The sequence below is a fragment of the Bactrocera oleae genome, chromosome 3 (assembly GCF_042242935.1).
Source record: "Bactrocera oleae isolate idBacOlea1 chromosome 3, idBacOlea1, whole genome shotgun sequence".
NCBI classification, from domain to species: Eukaryota; Metazoa; Arthropoda; class Insecta; order Diptera; family Tephritidae; genus Bactrocera; species Bactrocera oleae.
Genome location: NC_091537.1, coordinates 50885173 through 50908330, shown reverse-complemented (window position 1 = coordinate 50908330; position 23158 = coordinate 50885173). Strand labels below are relative to the sequence as shown.

Genomic DNA, 23158 nt, shown 5'->3' with positions numbered 1-23158 from the left:
CGCGGTGCATATATTTACCAGAATAGGGTCCCAGCTGTCTGTGGAAATATTTTGTGTCGATAAAACCGACAAACAATTAGAAACAGTGGATTGTAGTCTAATAAATTCATCACTTGTTTCTTTCTGAATTTTAGGCAAGTTCATTAGTATCGTTACTTGTTTATCGACCAATATTCTTTCATTTTCGTATCTCGATTTTAGAGCTTCCCAAGCCAGATTGAAATTATCGTCATTTAGTGCGAACTATTTGACTATGACGCCTGCTTGACCTTTTGTTTTGTATCGGAGGTGATACAATTTTTGTGCATTTGTTAATTTTGGGTGGTTTATGTAAACGGCTGTAAACATGTCCCGGAAGGACGGCCATTGTTCATAACCACCATGAGAGATTTCTGTATCACATGTGGGCACCTTGAGATGGATGCCTGAATTTGACTCTTGACATTGAATTTGTGGCAGCTCTACTCTCGGATGTCTGCTCCACATCCTATGTGCTATGGCTTTAATTAATTTTAATTGATCCGAAATCATTGCTTTTGTTTCTTCAAACTGGTCTAAGCAGTTTTCGTACTTGGCCGAGGATTTAAAATTTTCAGGTAGATCTGAGTCGTCAGATTCTACTATTGCGTCATATGCAGCTTGGAGACGTGTCCAGGAATTATCAAGATTTTCCTTTTTGATTTCTAATACCGATTCAGAATTGTCCTGAATCGGCGAAGATGAGAATCTAGTACAGTATCTTATTAAACTGTCACTTTCCGAAATGAATTTAGTGTAATTGTTAGTAAAATGTCTTTACCCCTCTCTTGCTTTGTAGCACCTTGCTTTGAGCGTGTAGCTTCTGCAGGTGTACATGGACTTTTGTCATCTGAAATCATCTTTGGTACTTTTAACAATTGAGATGTTTTTGATTCTTTTGGGTCTGAGCTCATTTAAAAATTGTATGAAATAAATTCAAAATTCCTCAGTGTCGACTGATGGATAATTCAGGAAATTTCTTTGTATATATTATAAAAATGTGTGAACGAAAGTTCTTTTTAGTGAATAGAGTTTTCCACTTTGAACAAAATTAAGATTAATTTTCGTATATATGTATAACCGCAAAAAATTTTTTTTTGTTAATTAGCGTTCTTAATTTGAAATAAATAACCGAAATACCCGGATTCAGTTGTTATAGATACCGGTTCGTATTTATTTTTAATTTAATTTAACAATTTATTGAATAAATTGTTCATCTATTTTATTTTTTATTTTTATGTGTATGTATTATTTGTCCGTAATTCCTATAGGGAATACCTATAAGCGGATCAGCTGATACATATGTACTTGTCGTTATGCGCAATTGAGAGCTCGTCTTAGAGATCAATGCACTTTGTACATATGTATCTTTGTATTATATTATGTTTTGCGCAATCCTGCTTGTTTTTGTTTGTCAAAGAACAAGGGGTATTGCGAATATGTGCCAATGTGGACTTAGAAGCGAAGTACGTATGTATGTTTGTATACCTGCGCCGGTATGTATATATATATATCTACGCAGTGCGAAAAGACCGCGAAAAGGAGAATAATTGACCGCAGGTATTCTCGTAAAATGTATGTATACATAGATGTATGAACGCTGTGCGGGAAGAGCGAGAAATTGCAATTGGTAATGTGCCGATATTTTACCGTATGCACTTACATATATACGTATCAATTTATAATCTTGTACACGTATATTAAAAGATAAAATTGAATTTATGGATGTATATGTATTGCTCTTGGCAATTATATAAAATGTATTTTCAGATATATATGTATATGGTTGTTGTTAGATTAAGTATATATATGTAAAAATGAATATGTGCATATGAATATGTGCTATATTGTATGTACGTATGTATATATTTTTGTAACTATATATATATGTATGTATGTAAATTGCTGCTTGTTTTTTTTTATGTTTTCTGTTAGGTTCTCAATTTGCCTTAGCTTACTTGGTTTGACGCAATCCTGCTTATTGCTTTGTTAAGCGTAAGTGGTATTGCTGGAAAAGTTTGCAAGTGAATACTTGAAATATTTTGGTGTGTTGTTGGAAACGTAAAGTGTGTTTTTAATACACAGATGTAAGCATACAAGGAAATCACCCTATTTTTCGATACACGTATATATATCTATATATATATGTATATATATGTAGAGATATATATATAATATGTACCAAACTGTTTTCGGCTTTTTCCGTAAATTAAACCGTAAATTGAGACAGTTTGGTGTCCGTTATATTTAAATATTAATTTCGTTTTTTATATGGGGAAAAAACGTAATTTGCCATACATATATACATGTAAATATACTCATTAAGAAGAAGCGATACAACTCACTCTGATTTCCTGCAGGGGTTGTGGGAGATATAACGTGGACGTTATAAGGTTTGGTTGTCCCAGCTGTTGGATTATATGTTTTTTGTATCGCGCCCGCTGTTGGTTTATATGTATTTTGATTGGTATGTATTTTGTATCGCGCCCGCTTATTTGATTTATGTTTTGTATTAAGATTCGCGCCCGTTTTGTTATTTTTATTGTTTTATGTGTTTTTAATATTTATTGTGCTTTTATTATTTTTTTTTTGTTTAACAGCATTCAAGTGAGTTGTGTATATGCACTGCACTGCACTTATTTTGCACTTATATGTACATATGAGTAATTATACTTTGCAATTTTTTTATCGTTTAACAGCATTCTAGTGATGTGTGTATATGCACTGCACTGCACTTATTGCACTTATATATGTACATATGTATTTTTCTTTTGCAACAGCACTTTGTTTTAAACTAAAGCGTTTTTTTTTACTTTTTTTGTAACTGCACGTACACTGTTACGTTACTGTAATTTTGCTTTTTTTTTCCTTTTTTGGTAACTGCACTGTATTTCTTCTTATTGTTTTTTCCTGTTTTTCACTTATTTTTGGCCATTTCACAGCCTTTCATTTTGTCCACTAGGGCTCGAAGGACCATAATTAAGTAACTAATAAGTTAATTTTACCTTCACTCAACGTTAGCAAATAATAATTAAAAAAGAAAGAGAGTCGATTTAGGCGGGTGCTCAAAGAACTGATCGCTAGCGAGTCGATGAAAAAAGGGAAGCGGGATCCTTCTTTTAGTCGCTTATATATCTGTTGATGTCTTCATGGTGGTGTGATCGGTGTTAAGTTGTATTTGTGTGCGTGTTGGTGCATGGTGTAGTGATGTGGAATGTATGGTATGTAGGTATGGAATGTATGGTAAGTAGGTGTGGTGATGTGGATGTGAATTGGTGTAGTGTGACAGTGTCTTACGGTGCGGGGGGATTGAGTGGTCATTTAGCCATGTAGAAAAAGATAATGAATCGTGTAAAAAAAAAGAAATTTATTAATTCCGAATAGTTTTGAAATCAAACGGATTATTCCAAAAGTGAAAGCTTTAGTACACTTGACGCAATCTACTTCTACTATATCCTATAAATTAAAAAAAAAATCCATATTATAATAAACAATAGTATACAAATTATATTAAAAATAAATAACTTACAATAATATTTAAGCTAACACAGTTGATTTGGGTACAACTACTTTTCATAGGTTGCAAGTTTTACGCAACAATTACAATCATGCATACTGCGCAGTTTGCGTTACTGAAAACGTTCAAAGTGAAAGTTTCCATCGATCGTCTGAAGTGAGCTTTTATCTCACCACCACCGACTGTATACCATAGGATGACGGTGCGGTGGCAGCACCTCCAACTATAAAGGTCCATTCACATACAACTTTACTCGCTTTACGTGACAGTTCATACTGAAATAACAAAGCGCAGAAAAATCGGGTATGCCACAATGAACAACGTGTTCAGTGCTTCTCTCTTAAAAAATTGACGACGGTTGCTGGGCAAAGCAAAAAAATATAAATGACTGACCTAAAGCGAAGCAAAAGTTCTAGGTGAGTTGACCATAATACGTTTTGGGGACATAGCGCGAGTCATTATTACAACTAGCTATGTTTATATGCACATACACATAGCCAATAAAGTCTGCGTTTACTCGACACTATTTTTTAAGTGAAGTAAAAACACAATGTAAATAGGTAATTTAGTTCAAATATTCTACATGTTTTTTTTTTCTTTATATTCTTAAGTTCAAAATCCAAAAACAAAAATGTATATTCCTATTTTCGTTAGTGATAACGGGATTTTAGTGTAAGGAGAAGTAAACATAGGCACCATTAAGTCTGCGTTCCGCTTTAAAATTAGTTACAAAAGTATTAAAAATTATAAAGAAAAATTAAATTCAATAATTTGTTGGATAGCTGCGTTGTTTTAAAACCTCGCTCAATCGATTTGGCATTGATCTTACTAACTTATCTCATAACACTTCGCAAAGCCTCTTTACTTGTTATTGTATGCTGACGAATTCTTTTTTCCAACAGATCCTATAGATATAGCTGCTCAATAGGATTGAGGTCAGGTGATTGAGGGGGCGTTTTAAGTTGTCTAGAAGTATTATACAAGAGCCAAAGTCTAACTATTTCGCAGTATGCTTCGGGGCATTATCTTGTTGGAATCAAAACGTCGAAGATTGTCCAAGATTCTCTGCACTTTGTTTCCAATTGTTTTTAAAAATGTTCAAATAACCCCGTTTATCCATTGTGGATTCAATAATTTCAAGCTGACCCACAACAACCAGCCGCCATGCAACCCCACACCATAATTCCGTCACCTTCGTGTTTAACTGTACCAACAAGATTTTGCTTTTCAAGGGCAGTTCCTGACTTGCGCCACACAATTTATGCCAAAAATGCAAAATTTTCTTGGTTATATTTACGTTTCCAATAATCTTTGTGGACGTAATTCGAGGGTTAACTTTCACCATATTTATTATTTTCCGTTCTTCCCGGGCTGATAATATTTTCGGATGGCCAGATCGCGGTTTTGACGTTAAAATTCCGGTTTTTTTTAAATTGTTTATGACGCCCCGGGCAGAAGAATACGTTCTTCCAATAGTTTGCCCAATTATTCTGAAACTTTCACCAACTTTCCACAACTTAATTATAATTTTTTTATAATCTTTGGTTTCCATTTTTTTAAATATTATTAAAACGCGTCCCGAGCTCTTTAAACGACTAATTATATTAAGACACAATAGAATCTACGCAAATAGAACGAACAAATTCATGAGAAGTAACGGTATTTTCAATTCAAGCTAACTGAACGCAGACTCAATGGTGCCTATGTTTACTTGTTCTGAAAATTGGAATATACATTGCTTTGAAAATTGGAATATACATTTTTGTTTTGCATATTGAACTAAAGAATATAAAGAAGAAATACATGCAGAAAATTTGAACTGAATTATCTATTTACATTGTGTTTTTACTTCACTTAAAAAAATGTTTCGGGTGAACCCAGATTTTATGGGCTATGTGTATATATTTATATCCTTATAAGTGCCTCTATTAGTTTTAATGCAATTTGCATTCGTGGTTTCAATGCGTGATCACATTTTCTTATTTAAAATTTAATTAGAAGATTTTTTCATTGATGAAATTTTTGACGTTTAATTTACCGAAAATCTTTTATAATCGAAATTACATATACGAATAATTACTAAATGGAGCACATAGATTACTCTCAAATTTAATTGCCTTTGTGCTATTCTGATTACACTGATCAATGTAATATAAAAAGTTATGCTGAGTTTTCCGTTGATTCCATCCATCCTTCACTATCATCATCAGAATCTGATTCCTCCGATTCGGAAAGTTCAATGGCAACTCGTCTAGCCAAAATAGAAGCTACATCATGTAAGGCCGTGTTCCTTTCGATTTCCTTTTGCTCACATTTCTCCACTTTCCTAAGAGTAATACCTAAACACAAAATATTAATTAATAATAAGAAATACCTTACAGATAAATGCATTTTACCATCCCGAATTGCTTTCATAAGATCGGTCCGGGAATCGTAAAATGGGGGCAAGTGCTTTTTCTTATCAACTGTCTCTTCAGTAATTCTATTATTAACGTCCCCATTTATAGTAGAAGTTACGTCCACTCCAGAGCCTTGAGGTATATATTCAGTTTGTAAAAGAGGTGGCGGTGGTGGAGGGGGGGGTGGTCCCACAATAGCCGAATTTGGTTTAGAATGCTGGAAAATACACATAGTATATGAATAATTATAATGTATAATAATACAAAATATAATATTTTTACAGGTGTAAAACAAATATGCCCTAAAATCTAAATTTAAAAAAAATTTTACATAATATCTCGTGGTGGACGGCATTTTAGATTTCACCACAAAAATTGCACACTAAAACTGTTTGTTTTTGTAGAAATAATAAAACTCGAGCTTTTAAACGTTGAAAAAAACTAGTTTACTTGTCGACTATTCTAAATATTCTGCATTGCATCGACAGTATTCAGACATAAACAAAAAATGTTACAATAGACGTGTTTTATTTGACCAGCACGTTAAGCTATTAGCTTATTTTGTATGGGAGACTTAGCCAACATATTTATATTGGCTTGTCAAAACCTATCTTAATCTTAGCTTGTATGTTTATTGAAATAGAGTCATAGCGCCTGATTGCGCCCTTGAACCGTTTAAAAATGTTATGAGGATGACATTCTATATATGTATTGAATGGTAAAATTGGAAATAAAATTTTTTTACAAATGTATTTTTTGGAAAAATAAGATTTCATATTTTAAGATAATTGTTGCATATAGTTTATTTACCAATTCAATAATTAAATATGAGCAATAATATTTACATATGCTCACAATTATCATTAATCTAATAACCATACACATACAAACATATACACATAGAAATAATAAAACTCGAGCTTTTAAAAATTAAAAAAAAATTTAGTTTACTTGTCGACTATTCTAAATATTCTGCATTGCATCGACAGTATTCAGACATAAACAAAACATGTTACAATAGGCGTGTTTTATTTGACCAGCACGTTAAGCTATTAGCTTATTGTGTATGGGAGACTTAGCCAACGTATTTATATTAGCTTGTCAAAACCTATCTTAGCTTGTATGTATATTGCACTAGAGTCATAGCGCCTGTTTGCTCCTTTGAACCGTTTAAAATTTTAGGAGGATGACAAAAAAAATATGTATATGTATAAAATGGAAATAACAGAAATTTAATTGTTTTACAAATGTATTTTTTGAAAAATAAAATTTCACAGTTTAAGATAATTGTTGCACATAGTTTATTTACTAATTCAATAATTAAATATGAGCAATAACATTTACATGTGCCCACAATTATCATTAAACTAATAACTATAAACATAAAAACATATTTTTCTATTTAATAACTATTTTCCATAATTTTGAAAACTTATGTTTTGAATACTACTTTGCTAAATTGGGGACAAACCACCAAAATTACAGTTAATTGCTAGCAATGTATGGCATGAAATATATTCAGACATCAATTGCTAAATATAAGCAATATGAAGTATCTGTTGGCAATATTGTTAGCAATCTTTAATTGCATGTCGAGATGCCCCGTTACGTTGCTCGAACGCACCCATTCTGTCCTATTGCCTAGACCGAATCAGCTGATACAACATATCTTATGAGAGTCCAATGTATGTGTTGGGGTGATGTTAAAATTTAATGAACTTTTAATTATTTAAAATCATTGGATTTTGCACCGATTCGCAAAAAGTTAGTGTTTTTTTCGCTTGATAATTTCAATTCGTCTAGATTTTCATTTATAAATGGCTTTCGTTTTTGGTACCACACCTTTTTCCATTCCTTCTTCCTATTCCAGGAGCCATTTTGAACACGCGAGATATGTATGAAAATATTGAAGAGGAACGATTCCAATAATAACTTGAAACGATTTGTCGGTAAAAACGAGCAAGCTGTTTCCACATGTATTTGGTTTGAAACTCTTCCAGAAAAAAACAGTTTTTTACATTGAAATTGGGATTGGTAAATTTTTAATCGAGATGTAGCCCGAATTTCGATATAAAGAAAATGGTTTGATTAATTTAGTAATTAATCGAATAATCAGAACAAAAAATTCGATGCAATTAAATTGCTTTCTTAAGAAATATACGCGATTAAAGCTAATCATTTGATTAATCTTGGCATCCCTAAATACAAGTAGGTTCTACTCCGTCGAAATTAGCCACGTAGTAATGAAATCGAAACAGAAAATTACTGGAGCTAGCCATATCAGGTGAGAACCACGTCCTCTTAATAAGATATTTTGCGACCAAACCTTGTTCCGCGATGACTCTGTGAGTCAATATCAGCAACGTACACCCACCATACAAAATTTTGAGCCGTTCGCCTTAATACTTTGCGATAGAAATAAAATAAAACAAATGGCTTTTTCGGTAATTCAGTAAATACAGGCAACGATGCGTTGTTTGCGCGGTTAATTTTATGCTGGCTGATGCCCTTGCATGAACCTGTTAAAAACGGCTCATTTGAAAATTTGCATTTTCAAACATAAAACAGTGCGAAATACTTATTAATATTCTCACTGACGAGTAAGATAACCAAAATTATCGATTTATATTAGAAAGGAACAAAAAGATAATGAATCGTGTAAAACAAAAAAAATTTATTAATTGCGAATAGTTTTGAAATCAAACGGATTATTCCAAAAGTGATAGCTTTAGTGCATTTGACGCAATCTATTTCTACTATATCCTACAAATTTAAAACAAATCCACAAGTATAATAAAACAATAATACAAAAATTATATTTAACATAAATAACTTACAATAATATTTAAGCTAGCACAGTTGGTTTTTGTGCAACTACTTTTCAAATGTTGCAAGTTGTGCGCAAAGTTGTTGCAACAGTGATGCTTTTTCGAAGTTTCAATTTTGGCCAAGGTGCCAGGTTTGCTTTTATGAAATGGTTGCATCATGCATACTACGCAGTTTGCATTACCGAAAACACTCAAAGTGAAAGTTTCCATTGATCGTCTGAAGTGAGCTTTTATCTCATCACCTACGACTATATACCATAGGGAGAGGGTACGGTGGCAACATTACCAACTCTAAAGAAACATTCACATACAACTTTCCTCGCTTTACGTGACAGTTCATACTGAAACAACGAAGCGCAGAAAACAAAGGGTATGCCACAATGAACGCGTTGCATTCAGTGCTTCTCTCTTATAAAAATGACGACAGTTGCTGGGCAAAGCATAAAAAGATGAGAGTTGCCCAACATTTTGCTTGGCTTCGCGTCGAAAACTTTTTATGTGAACGTATTAGTTCAAAAGCGTACAGAAAATTTAAATGATAATGTTCTGTCAAAATGTCGACCGACGTAAATCGAGGCAAAAGTTGGCCATACTACGTTTTGGGCGTGCTATGCGTCATTATTCAACTAGCAACATACATATGTACATATGTATATCCTTATAAGTGCCTCTATTAGTTTTAATAAAATTTGCAATCGTGGTTTCAGCGTGATCATATTTTCTTATTTGAAATTAAATTAGAAGATTTTTTCATAGATGTAAAAATTTACCTTTATTAATTTACCATAATAGCCGAATTTTTTTAGTATGCTGGAAAATACACATAATATATGAATAATTATAATGAATAATAATACAAAATATAATTTTTTCACAGGTGAAAAACAAATATGCATTAAAATTAAAATTTAAAAGAAAATTATACATAATATCTCGTAGCGGAATTTTAGATTTCATGACAAAAATAGCACACTAAAACTGTTTGTTACTTTGTAGAAAAAATAAAAATCGAACTTTTAAAAATTAAAAAAAAAACTTTAGTTCACTTGTCGACTATTCTAAATATTCTGCATTGCATCGACAGTATTCAGACATAAACAAAACATGTTACAATAGACGTGTTTTATTTGACCAGCACGTTAAGCGCTTAACTTATTTTGTATGGGAGACTTAGCCAACATATTTATATTGGCTTGTCAAAACCTATCTTAGCTTGTATGTATATTGAACTGTTAAAATATATATGTGTAGAATGGAAACATTAGAAATTTAATTGTTTTACATATGTATTTTTTGGAAAAATAAGATTTCACAGTTTAAGATAATTGTTGCATATAGTTTATATACCAATTCAATTCATTCATTCATTCATTTGAAGCAAAGGTTTTATTGGACTGGTTGTCAATCAGCTATAGAAAGGATTGCGAAATATGCTGACAACATTGTAGCTAAAGGATCAAAGTCCAGGAATCATGGGCAGATGAAACAGCACAATTCGCGTGCGCCAGTTGAGAAAATAGGCGTATATGAAGATGGTCCATTCCCCACCAATAAATTAGGAAATAGTCATGTTTTGGTAGTCAAGGACCATTTCAATGAATGGCCACAAGTATACACAAATCCTAACCAAGAGACTAAACCAGTGGCGGAGGCATTCATCAACAAGTGGGTAACGAGATTCGGTGTTCCAATGGAGTTACGTTCTGATCAAGAATGGAATTTCGAGTCAGCTTTAAATCAATGGATGTACCAGAAACTAACGATGTCAACACCAGCTTAGAAGACGAAATGGGGGACATAAAAGCTTTGTGTTTGGTACCGCAAATATGTCTAATCGGGACGAACACGGATGATAGAACAAAATCGAATCAACGATATCAAGAGCCATGGAAGCATAGAACATTAATGTTGAGGAATATGTCTTTCGATCGGAATTAGAGGAAGAGACAACAAAGAAACAAGAGAAGGAAGTGACTCAATATTCAGTAGAGGTTATTTGTGCTGCGTTGGAATCGTTCTTTGAGGATTTTTCAGCACAGTTGTCAGCATCGAAAGAGCTGGACGTGCATATGTCAGCGCAGGTATACTCACAGTTGGATGTGGAGGAAGCGTGTGAACCATTGTCTTCACAGTATGAAGAGCAAGAAGCTTGTATACCAGCACAAGTGTCCTCGCAGTCGGAAGAACTGAACGAGCGGACACGGGTCCTTACAGTCGAAAGAGCTGGACGTGCGTATGTCAGCGCAGGTGTCCTCGCACACGGATGATAGAACAAAATCGAATCAACGATAAACTGCCAGAAGCAACTAGTTAGCGAATTCGTAGTTGCCAGGATGTTGTAGAAGCAATGCTTTGTTACAGATTTACTATATAAGGGCTGCCGGATTGTGCAGCAAACACAGTTCTAGTTAGAGTGTTGTCGTGATAAGAACAATTGAGACATAAGCAAGAAGTTGCAAGCTCGAATGACGAGCAATAAGTGTTAAGTTGTTGGAATTAGAAATAAAGCTAAGTGTGTAGCCATTAAATTGGGACTTTTATTTAACAATCCAGTGATCGAACTCAAGAGAAGGTTACAGGTAGACGATTTATCGAGGAATCCGTTACAATATTTTCCATCAAACTCCTGCTACTGAACAGTATTGCCTTATTACTCTCTTCAATTGCTTTCGCTACGGCATTATTGCTGGTATTTGACTGCGGCACCGAAAATGTATGAAAAACTTATCTATGCATCTTTTATTATAATTCATTTATACTTAAGCTTTGTTTGCTGAATCATGTTGGTTGTGTTATTTGAAATCTTCTGCTTTTTCGCACAAAAAGGACATTTTACAAAATTTGCATCGTCGGTTGTTGTGAAACATTTCCAAATTTTACTGTACACAGGAGCCATTTTGAACACGAGAGATATGTATGAAAATATTGAAATAGGAACGATTCCAATAATAACTTGAAACGATTTGTCGGTAAAAACGAGCAAGCTGTTTCCACATGTATTTGGTTTGAAACTCTTCCAGAAAAAAACAGTTTTTTACATTGAAATTGGGATTGGTAAATGTTTAAACGAGATGTAGCCGTAATTTCGATATAAAGAAAATATTGTGATTAATTTAGTAATTCATCGAATAATCAGAAAAAAAAATTCAATGTAATTAAAATGCTTTCTGAAGAAAAAGATTAAAGCTAATCATTTGACTAATCATGGCATCCCTAAATACGAAGTCGGCTCTACTCTATCGAAATTAGCAACTTAGTAATGAAATCGAAACAAAAAATTACTGGAGCTTGCCATATCAGTTGAGAACCACGTCCTCTTAATAAAATATTTTGTGACCAAACCTTGATCCGCGATGACTCTGTGAGTCATTATCAGCAACGTACACCGATCATACAAAATTTTGAGCCGGTCGCCTTAATACTTTGCGATAGAAATAAAAGAAAACAAATGGCTTTTCCGGTAATTCAGTAAATAAAGGCAACAATGCGTAGTTTGTGCTGTTGATTTTATGCTAGCTGATGCCCTTGCATGAACCTGTTAAAAACGGCGCATTTGAAAATTCGTATTTTCAAACATAAAAATGTGCGGAATAAGTATTAATACTCTCACTGAGGAGTAAGATAGCCAAACTTATTGATTTATATTATTAAGGTACAAAAAGATAATGAATCGTGTAAAAAAAAAAAAAATTTATTAATTGCGAATAGTTTTGAAATCAAACGGATTATTCCAAAAGTGATAGCTTTAGTACATTTGACGCAATTTATTTCTACTATATCCTATAGATTAAAAAAAATCGACAAGCATAATAAAACAATAATACAAAAATTATATTTTACATAAATAACTTACAATAATATTTAAGCTAGCACAGTTGGTTTTTGTGCAACTACTTTTCAAATGTTGCAAGTTTTGAGCAAAGTTGTTGCAACAGTGATGCTTTTTCGAAGTTGCATCAGGCATACTACGCAGTTTGCCTTACCGAAAACGCTCAAAGTGAAAGTTTCCATCGATCATCTGAAGTAAGCTTTTATCTCACCATCTACGACTATATACCATAGGATGAGGGTACGGTGGCAACACTACTAACTCTAAAGGCCCATTCGCATAAAACTTTCATCGCTTTACGTGAACGTAGAACAACGAAGCGCAGAAAACAAAGGGTATGCCACAATGAACGCGTTGTATTCAGTGCTTCTCTCTTATAAAAATGACGACAGTTGCTGGGCAAAGCATAAAAAGATGAGAGTTGCCCAACATTTTGCTTGGCTTCGCGTCGAAAACTTTTTATGTGAACGTATTCGTACAAAAGCATACAGAAATATGTAAATGATAATTTTCTATCAAAATAAATGATCGGCGTAAATCGAGGCAAATGTTCTATGTGAATTGGCCATAATACGTTTTGGGCGTGCTATGCGTCATTATTCAACTAGCAACATACATATGTACATATGTATATCCTTATAAGTGCCTCTATTAGTTTTAATAAAATTTGCAATCGTGGTTTCAGCGTGATCATATTTTCTTATTTGAAATTAAATTAGAAGATTTTTTCATAGATGTAAAAATTTACCTTTATTAATTTACCATAATAGCCGAATTTTTTTAGTATGCTGGAAAATACACATAATACAAGGTGCGTTCCAAAGTAAACAGTAAAAAAGTAACAAAGCAAACTCTAGTGACGCCATCTATATGTCGACTAGTGCGTTAGAATCTGCTATCCTTTATCGACTTCCAGTAAAAATTTCATGACATTTCATTTATTGGAAGTGAAGTTATTGCGTTTCAAGTGTCAGTATGTTTTTGTCATCGGTGCGAAAATGAGCTTCGAACAAAGAGCCAACAATAAATTTTGTTTTAAAATTGGTAAAACTTTTACTGAAACGTTTGAATCAACCACTCCCCGTATTCACCGGAAAAATGCATTTGCTAATGAGAGGAAAGCGTTATGCAGACGTGGAGGCCTTTTAAAAGGCTTGTACCGGCATACTGGCGGCCCTACCGGGCAACGAGCTAGAACATTCGTTCGACATGCTTTTGGACCGTGTAAAAAGCTGTGTTAAAGCCGAAGCAGATTATTTTCAATAAAATTAATTGATTTTGCTGATAAAACCATTTGTTCTGTCTTTTCTTTAAAAGTCGTGTTTACTTTGGAACGGACCTTGTATCTGAATATTTATAATGAATAATAATACAAAATATAATGTTTTCACAGGTGTAAAACAAATATGCATTAAAATTTAAATTAAAAAAAAAAAATGATACATAATATCTCGTAGTATACGGTATTTTAGATTTCATGACAAAAGTAGCACACTAAAACTGTTGGTTTTTTGTAGAAATAAAAAAACTCGAGCTTTTAAAAATTAAAAAAAAACTTTAGCTTACTTGTCGACTATTCTAAATATTCTGCATTGCATCGACAGTATTCAGACATAAACAAAAAATTTTACAATAGGCGTAATTTATTTGACCAGCACGTTAAGCTATTAGCTTATTTTGTATGGGAGACTTAGCCAACATATTTATATTGGCTTGTCAAAACCTATCTTAGCTTGTATGTATATTGAACTAGAGTCATAGCGCCTGTTTGCTCCCTTGAACCGTTAGAAATTTTAAGAGGATGACAAAAATATATATGTATAGAATGGAAACATTAGAAATTTAATTGTTTTACAAATGTATTTTTTGGAAAAATAAGATTTCATATTTTAAGATAATTGTTGCATTTAGTTTATTTACCAATTCAATAATTAAATATGAGCAATAATTTACATATGCTCAGAATTATCATTAAACTAATAACCATACACATCTAAACATATGTTTCTATTTAATAATTTTTTCCATAATTTTTAAAACTTATGTTTTGAATACTACTTTACTAAATTGGAGTTTACGCAACAAAATATAAAATATTGGCAACAAAATATCGCCAATCACTATTTGTAAACAGATTTCGGTATAAAATTCTTAATAATAACTAAAGCGCAATCCAATAGACTCAAGGTTAAAGAATTTCATCAAATGATGAAATTCATATTAAATAAACAATAATAAATAGTATAAATAGGCTTAAGTGTTAAATAAGAGGCGGCTTTTTCTGTAAGAAAGCGGTTCTGTAAGCATGGCTGAATAAAGCTGAAGTAACGGCTTAATTTGTTTTCTTTTTAAAAACATTTCGCGGCCGGGCAAAAAAATAAGTGGCGATCCTGCCAGGAGATATAAAAAAATCTCTTGAACTCAAATAACAAATTTTTGGCAACTAAATAAGGAGACAAAAATCTCCAGTTGTCCAAAATAAAGAAACAAGTATCGTAATAAATACGAGAAAAGTAAAACATAAACCGAAAAAACTGAGTAACAAATAAAGGAGCAAAAAATCTCCAGTTGCTACAAGAAATAAGTATCGTGAATAAAATAATACGAGAAAAAATATATAAAAAAAAAGAAAGAAAAAAACTTTGAAAGTGAAGGAGATATAACAGATAATTATTAACGGTGATAGTGACCAGACATCAATAGGGAGATATAACAAATTATTATTAACGGAGGTAGTGACCAGGCATCAACAAGGAGATATAACAAATAATTATTAACGGTGGTCGTGACCAGGCATCAACAGGGAGATATAACAAATTATTATTAACGGTGGTAGTGACGAGACAGCAACCAGGAATAAATACAGTTAAGTATAAGTTCATGTATTTAAAATACTAATGGGAAATAGTCCCTCTAAGTTAGGATACTAAAGATTATATTGGTGTGATAAGTGTAGGGACAATCACAATCATTCCAAGTGCCCAAGGAAAAAATAATAATAAATAAATAAAAGAATTTGTTTTTAAATAAAAAGAAAACTGGAAGAAGTAACAAAAAAGTTTTCCAAAATAGCCTTGGCAAATAACGGTAATAATTCGATGAATATGGATGTTGTGTTAGTAACGTTATTAACTAACAAAACAATTATGACTCATGGCACGAATTCTGCCATAACAAAGGAATTGAATATTAAAAATAGGGATACAGCCCTACGTACTTTTATAACGGGACTTAATCCCCCATTTAATCAAATTCTGTTTACTACGCTGGCACCAAAAGATTTGCCAAACGCTCTTGCTAAGGCGCAAGAATTATATTCAAATCAAATGCGAGCACAATTTGCTTCGCATTTTTCAAGAAATAGTCACATGATAAATTCAAGGGGTCCTTCACAGGGAAATCAGAGGGCACACAATTTTCAAAATAATTTAAGGTATCCAATAAGGACGCCACAGATAAATGAAGTTACACAAAATCGTCCAGAACCAATGGACGTGGATCAGTCTTTACAAATATTAAATAGGCCTAGCCCAAGAGGAAACAAACCAGTCGCAGGTAAGGGTAAATAGGGGTAATTATCAGACAAATTACCAACCATATAACGTACCAAAAAGGGTTATGATAGTGCTCAAATCAGCTCTCAACCTCAGCAGAAGGAACAAAGGATTAATAATTTAAACGAAAATCATTTTTTAGAGTAAATCTCGATTTGCCCTATATTATTAAATCGGATAAAAAAACGGGGCAAATATTTAGAATATTAATAGATACGGGAGCAACCAGTTCATATATACAGGCGGGAATATATACTATTAATAAAACTATTTTAGCAATTAAGAAGAGGGTAAGGACCATCATACAAGATTGCCACAACGTCAATCTGTTTGGGTTTCAGGAACGGTTTTATGAAATTGATAATTTAGAGAGTGATCTCTTAATTGGAATAAATTTCTTAAATAAAATCAGAGCCAAGATAGATATTCCAAATCGAGTATTGATATATGGTGATAGCCAAATAGAAAAAATATATTTTCTGGATGATTTAAACAATTTAAACCCCTTGGGATTCGAAATCCTAAGGCGCCTGCCGATGATAATACCGGCTTATCAAAACAAAAATTTAAAATAAAAAATAATAAAAACAATTTAAACCCCTTGGGATTCGAAAATCCTAAGGCACCTGCCGATGTAAATACCGGCCACGGAAAAGAAAAATGTGAAAATAGAAATAAAATTTTAAACCCCTTGGGATTCAAAAATCTTAAGGCGCCCGCCGACGATAATACCGGCAACAAAAAAACAAAACGCTTACTAAAAGCTGATTTTGGGAATAAAATAAACCAAAAAGAAATTGGGCATGTTTCCGAAAGCGGACATGTGTTACATAATTTATTGATTAACAACCCCGATCAAGTTTCAAAGATCGAAGGACCATCAGCATTGAATGATGAAAGAAAAATGATAAAAACATTGCAAAATGAAGCAATTAAAGAAATTTTGGAAATACATAGGAATGTAAACTTAGATCTGCCCTTTCGTACTGATGTAAAGGCGGAAATACGAATAACTGAGGATAGACCAATTTGGTCAAAGCAATATCCTTATCCAATGTCAGTGAATAGATTTGATAATGAGGAAATTCAAAATTTGTTGCAAAAGGGAATAATCAGGGAAAGTAAAAGCCCATACAACTCTCCAGTATGGGTAGTTCCAAAGAAAGGTATGAATGACGACGGAAGTCCAAAATTGAGATTGGTGATCGATTTCAAAAAAATTAACGAGAAGACAATATCGGATAGGTACCCGATGCCAAACCCTGAAGTAATACTGACAAATTTGGGAAAGTCAAAATACTTTTCAACAATTGATTTGGAGTTTGGATTTTACCAGATATTAATGAAAGAAAACGATATAGAAAAAACGGCATTCTCGGTTAATAATGGAAAATACGAGTTTTTACGAATGCCGTTCGGATTGAAGAATGCGCCGAGCATTTTTCAACGAGCTATGGATAATGTGTTGAGAGAATATATAGGGAAGTTCTGTCATGTGTATATTGATGACGTTATAATTTTTTCAAAACGTTTAAAAGAACACAAAAAACATTTGAATTTGATATTTGAAATGTTAAGGGGGGCAAACATGAAAATATCTAAGTTTTATCAAGAGGAAGTTGAATTTTTGGGATATGTAGTAGCTAAGGATATTATTATAACAGATCCAAAAAAAATTGAAACTATTCAGAATTACCCAGTAACAAGGACATTACGACAGTTGAGAGGATTTTTGGGATTAACAGGGTACTATAGGAAATTTATAGAAAATTATGCGGCAATATCGAAGCCATTAACTAAATATTTACAGGGAGAAAATGGAAAGATTTCTCAATACTTGTCAAAGAAGAAAATTGTTGATCTTGATCAGAGTGGCATAACTGCTTGTGAAAGATTGAAAAATTTATTGTCTCAACAGGTGCAATTAACGCAACCTAATTATAATATGAAGTTCGTTCTAAGTACTGATGCGTCGAATGTGGCTTTGGGAGCTGTGTTATCACAGAAGGGTAAGCCCATTATATTTATATCAAAAACATTAAATTCTACAGAATTAAATTATGCAACAAATGAAAAGGAATTATTTGCCATAGTGTGGGCACTAAAACCATTAAGAAATTATCTTAATGTATTAATACGGTGTTAGTGATTTGGAAATTCACACTGACTATCAACCTTTGTCATTTGCGGTTTCTGAAAGGAATCCAAATATTAAAATTAAAAGATGGAGATCGTTTATTGATGAATTTTCACCAAAAACTATTTATAAGCCAGGCGCAACAAATGTCGTTGTTGATGCATTGTCAAGACAGATACTAAATAACATAACTAGCTCTGAGGAGTCAGATCGTTCAGGTGATTCAGTAACGAATACTCAACATTCAGCAGAAAGTAGTGATGAGTATCACATTCACGAAACAAAGAAACCAGCAAATATTGATTAACGGTGGAGCAAGAATAACAGTCTTGAAGACGATTTCTTATTTTAATAATAAGCGATTTTTAATCGAGTACGACATACCACAAAATATAATTGGTGTTTTGAAAGAATATATAAATCCAAAAATAGTTAAAATAGTATAATAGTAAAAAATGTGTTAAGGGAAGCATTTCCAGCGATAAAATTTTTTTATACAAAGTTATTCGCTAATGATGTGACTAATTAAGAGGATCAGGGGGCAATTATTGAGCAAACGCATTAGAGCACATAGAAATTATAAAAAAATTTGGCTCAAATTAGGCAAGAATATTATTGGCCGTTAATGGAAAAACAATTGAAGCAATATGCAAGAAATTGTAATATATGTAATAGTAATAAGTATGAAAGGCATCCGAAATTGATTCCAATAAGTGAAGCACCAATACCAGAAAAATAAGGAGAACAACTCCATATTGATATATTTTTTGCACTAAAATTAAAGTTTATTACGTGTTTGGATTCTTATTCCAAATATTTGGTTATCAAGTGTATTAAAGATAAACTAAATTAAAAAGATAAGGTTTTGGAACTTTTGCAGACATTTCCAGATGTTAAAAGTATAGTTATAGATAACGAACCGGGGTTTAGTACGATACAGTTCAAGTCTTTAATGGAAAAATTTAATATACAAATTTATTATTGTGCACCACGTCACAGTACTAGCAATGGACAAGTAGAAAGGGTTCATTCGACACTGGTGGAGGTTTCTCGATGTTTGAAGAAAGAACATAATTTGATAAGTGATTACGAATCAATTATGAGGGCAGTTCAGCAGTATAACAGAACAGTACACTCGGTAACAGATAAAAAACCTTATAATGTTTTTTTTTTAACAAAGAAGCACATGGAAATATGAGAGAAATATTAAAAAATGCTCAGGAAAAAATGTTGAAGTACCATAATAAAAAACGAATTCAAAAAAGTTATCATAGAGAAGTTATGTATGAAAAAATATATGGGGAAAGAAATAAATTAAAACCCAAATATAAAAAACAAATAGTAATAGAGGATTTAGGAAATAGGGTTAAAATACAAAGCAGAAACAGAATTATTCATAAGGATAATATTAAAGTGTAATTTTATAATTTTATAGAAACAATGGGGACACATAAACAAATTTTATTGTTGATGTTGTATGCTACAATTATCACATCGGATATAATTGATTATGAGAACATTATAAAAAATTATAGAATCGATGAGAAAATAGTATTATTTGAAGATTTGAATATGAATTTTGAAATACAAATGATAGAAACGTTATTAAAAAAATTAAAAATTGATAATAGATCGAAAAGAGGTATTAATGAGCTTGGGACAGTTTGGAAATGGATTACAGGTACACCTGACCATGATGATTTTATGCAAATAACAAATAAAGTAAATGATTTAATAGAAAATAATAATAAATAATTTACAACTAATTCACAGTTATTTAAGACCATTACGGAATTAACTCAAATATTAAAACAATTACAAGGTAGCTCTAATGAAAAAACTTTTAAGACAAAGGAATAAACTAATAATAAATGAACTTGAAAATACAGTAGAAACAATTGCATTGTCAAAAGTAGGGATATTAAATCCATTAATTTTAGATATGGCAGAAATAAAAGAAATAATAAACGAAGAAAAAATTAATGTATCAATATCAGATCTTATGGATGTATCAGATTTCAAAATTGCACAAAAAAACAATTTAATAGTTATTTACATTAAATATCCAAAAGTAAAAAAAAACATATGTAAATTATTTAAAGCAATTGCTGTCGCACAAAGCGATGGAAAATTATTTATTGAAAATTAAATAATAAAATGTCAAGATAAATTTTATTCCCTAAAATTTTGTAAAAATGAATTGAATAAGGCATTTTGTATGATAAAAGCAAATAATACATGTTTGTCTGATATGTTAAATAATAAGCATGCTAATTGTACAAAAATTAATGAAAACAAGTAAGGAAAGGCTAAGTTCGGATGTAACCGAACATATTATACTCTCGCAAAGTCAAATGGTATACTCGTTTGAGATTTCTTTGTGGATTGACTGATATTTTCGGTAGAAGGTCAACTATAGGCACTGGGGTCCACATATTTAGTACTTATGGGTTGAACAGTTTTGGTTCGATTTAGACAATTTTTGGCCGCAAGGTGGCATACTTTAATTGCATTATTCACGCAAAGTTTTACGCCGATATAATCATTGTTGCTTGATTTGCATAGTGGAAAGTGAAAGAATCAAGTGGTATTTAAAATGGTGTCATATGGAAAATAGGCGTGGTTGTAATCCGATTTCGCCCATTTTCGCACTATGACATAGAAACATGAAAAGAACGTTACGCACCGAATTTGGTTGAAATCGGTTAAACAGATCTCAAGATATGGGTTTTCACCTAAAAGTGGGCTGTGCCACGCCCACTGTCTAATTTTGAACGCGGTTCCTATAAAGTCATCTTATACCATCTCAGAGATAAAATTTAATGTCTCTGGCGTGTTTAGTGCTTGATTTATCGCGCTTTTAGTAGTTTTTAACAGTACCGTTATATGGGGAGTGGGCGGAGTTGCCACCCGATTTCAACTATTTTCACACCGTCAATAGAAGTGCTAAAAACATTTGCTTCCAGTGAAGTTTGTTATTATAGCATTAGCGGTTTAGGAGATATGCACATTAAACCTATTAGAGGCGGGACCACGCCCACTTTTTAAAAAAAAGTTTTAACTGCGATGCCCCTCCCTAATGTGATCCTGTGTACTAAATAACAGTCTTGTATCTTGTTGCGGAGCTTAGTTATGGCAAGTTATTTGTTTTTGATTAATGGCGTTTTGTGGGCGTGGCAGTGGTCCGATTACGTCCATCTGCAATACCAACCGTCTCACGGTACCATGAAACATGTCTACCAAGTTTCATAAAGATATCTCAATTTTTACTCAAGTTAGAGCTTGCACAGACGGACAGACGGACGGACGGACAGACAGTCACCCGGATTTCAACTCGTCTCTTCATCCTGATCATTTATATATATATAACTCTATATCTAACTCGATTAATTTTAGGTGATACATACAACCGTTAGGTGAACAAAACTATTATACTCTGTAGCAACAGGTTGCGAGAGTATAAAAATGAGTCTATAAAAATTATGAAAGATGGAGCGATAGTAGTATCTGGAAAACATAAAGTTAATAATCCCATAATAAACGGAGTTTATTTGGTAACTTTTCAAGATAATGTAACAATTGATGGTAAAATATATGAAAACCCAACAGGAAAAATCATTTAAAAGAAGGAAAATTTAAAACATTTTTTATAAAAGAATATATTGAAACAAAAAATGTAGATTTGAGATTAAACAACTTCAATATACTTACACCATTAAAACAGGAAATAAACAATAATCCCATTTGGTGGTCAATTACTATTATAGCGTTAATGACATTATTGGTTTATTTTGTTTATAAATTTTTTATATACATTACTTCTCAAATTCAATTAAAAAATTCTAAAGAAAAAGAAGAAAATTTATTGAGGTTGTCAAATCAAATCAACCACTTAACAGCATTATATTCGAAGACGGGACGCTTCGACTTAGAGGTGGGGGAGTTAACGCCACCGCTCACACATAGCACTTAACTGTAAAGTAAACATAATAGTTTAATTGAAAAGTAAATCTAAGCAATAACAAAATATCGCCAATCACTATTTGTAAACAGATTTCGGTATAAACTTCTTAATAATAACTAAATCGCAATCAATTCATCAAATGATGAAATTCATATTAAATAAACAATAATAAATAGTATAAATAGGCTTAAGTGTTAAATAAGAGGACGCTTTTTATGTAAGCAGGCGGTTTTGTAAGCATGGCTGAATAAAGTTGAAGTAACGGCTTAATTTTTTTTCTTTTTAAAAACATTTCGCGGCCGGGCAAAAAAATAAGTGGCGATCCTGCCAGGAGATGAAAAAAATCTCTTGAACTCAAATAAAAAATTTTTGGCAACTAAAAAAAGAGACAAAAATCTCCAGTTGTCTAAAATTAAGAAAAAAGTATTGTAATAAATACGAAAAAAGTAAAACAAAAACCGAAAAAACTGAGTAACAAATAAAGGAGATAAAATAATACGAGAAAAAATATATAAAAAAAAGAAAGAAAAAAACTTTGAAAGTGAAGGAGATATAACAAATAATTATTAACGGTGGTAGTGACCAGGCATCAACAAGGAGATATAACAAATAAATATTAACGGTGGTAGTGACCAGGCATCAACAGGGAGATATAACAAATTATTATTAACGGTGGTAGTGACGAGGCAGCAACCAGGAATAAATACAGTTAAGTATAAGTTCATGTATTAAAATACTAATGGGAAATACTCCCTCTAAGTTAGGATACTAAAGATTATATTGGTGTGATAAGTGTAGGGACAATCACAATCATTCCAAGTGCCCAAGGAAAAAATAATAATAAATAAATAAAATAATTTGTTTTTAAATAAAAAGAAAACTGGAAGAAGTAACAAAAAAGTTTTCCGAAAT

General features: G+C 32.3%; 1 protein-coding gene across 3 annotated transcripts in view; it reads right to left on the bottom strand.

Annotated features, from left to right (window-relative positions):
• Window positions 1–5537: 5537 nt before the first annotated feature.
• SCAR (wiskott-Aldrich syndrome protein family member 3 SCAR) overlaps window positions 5538–23158 on the bottom strand; it is a 190589-nt gene continuing 172968 nt past the window's right edge. For all 3 annotated transcript variants that reach the window (XM_070106613.1, XM_070106612.1, XM_070106614.1), the window contains exons 4-5: window positions 5932–6151; window positions 5538–5874 (exon numbers count right to left, since the gene is read on the bottom strand). In XM_070106613.1, the coding sequence (XP_069962714.1) occupies window positions 5696–5874; window positions 5932–6151 (399 nt within the window). In that variant the 3' untranslated portion in view covers window positions 5538–5695. The remainder of the gene's footprint in view (window positions 5875–5931; window positions 6152–23158) is intronic.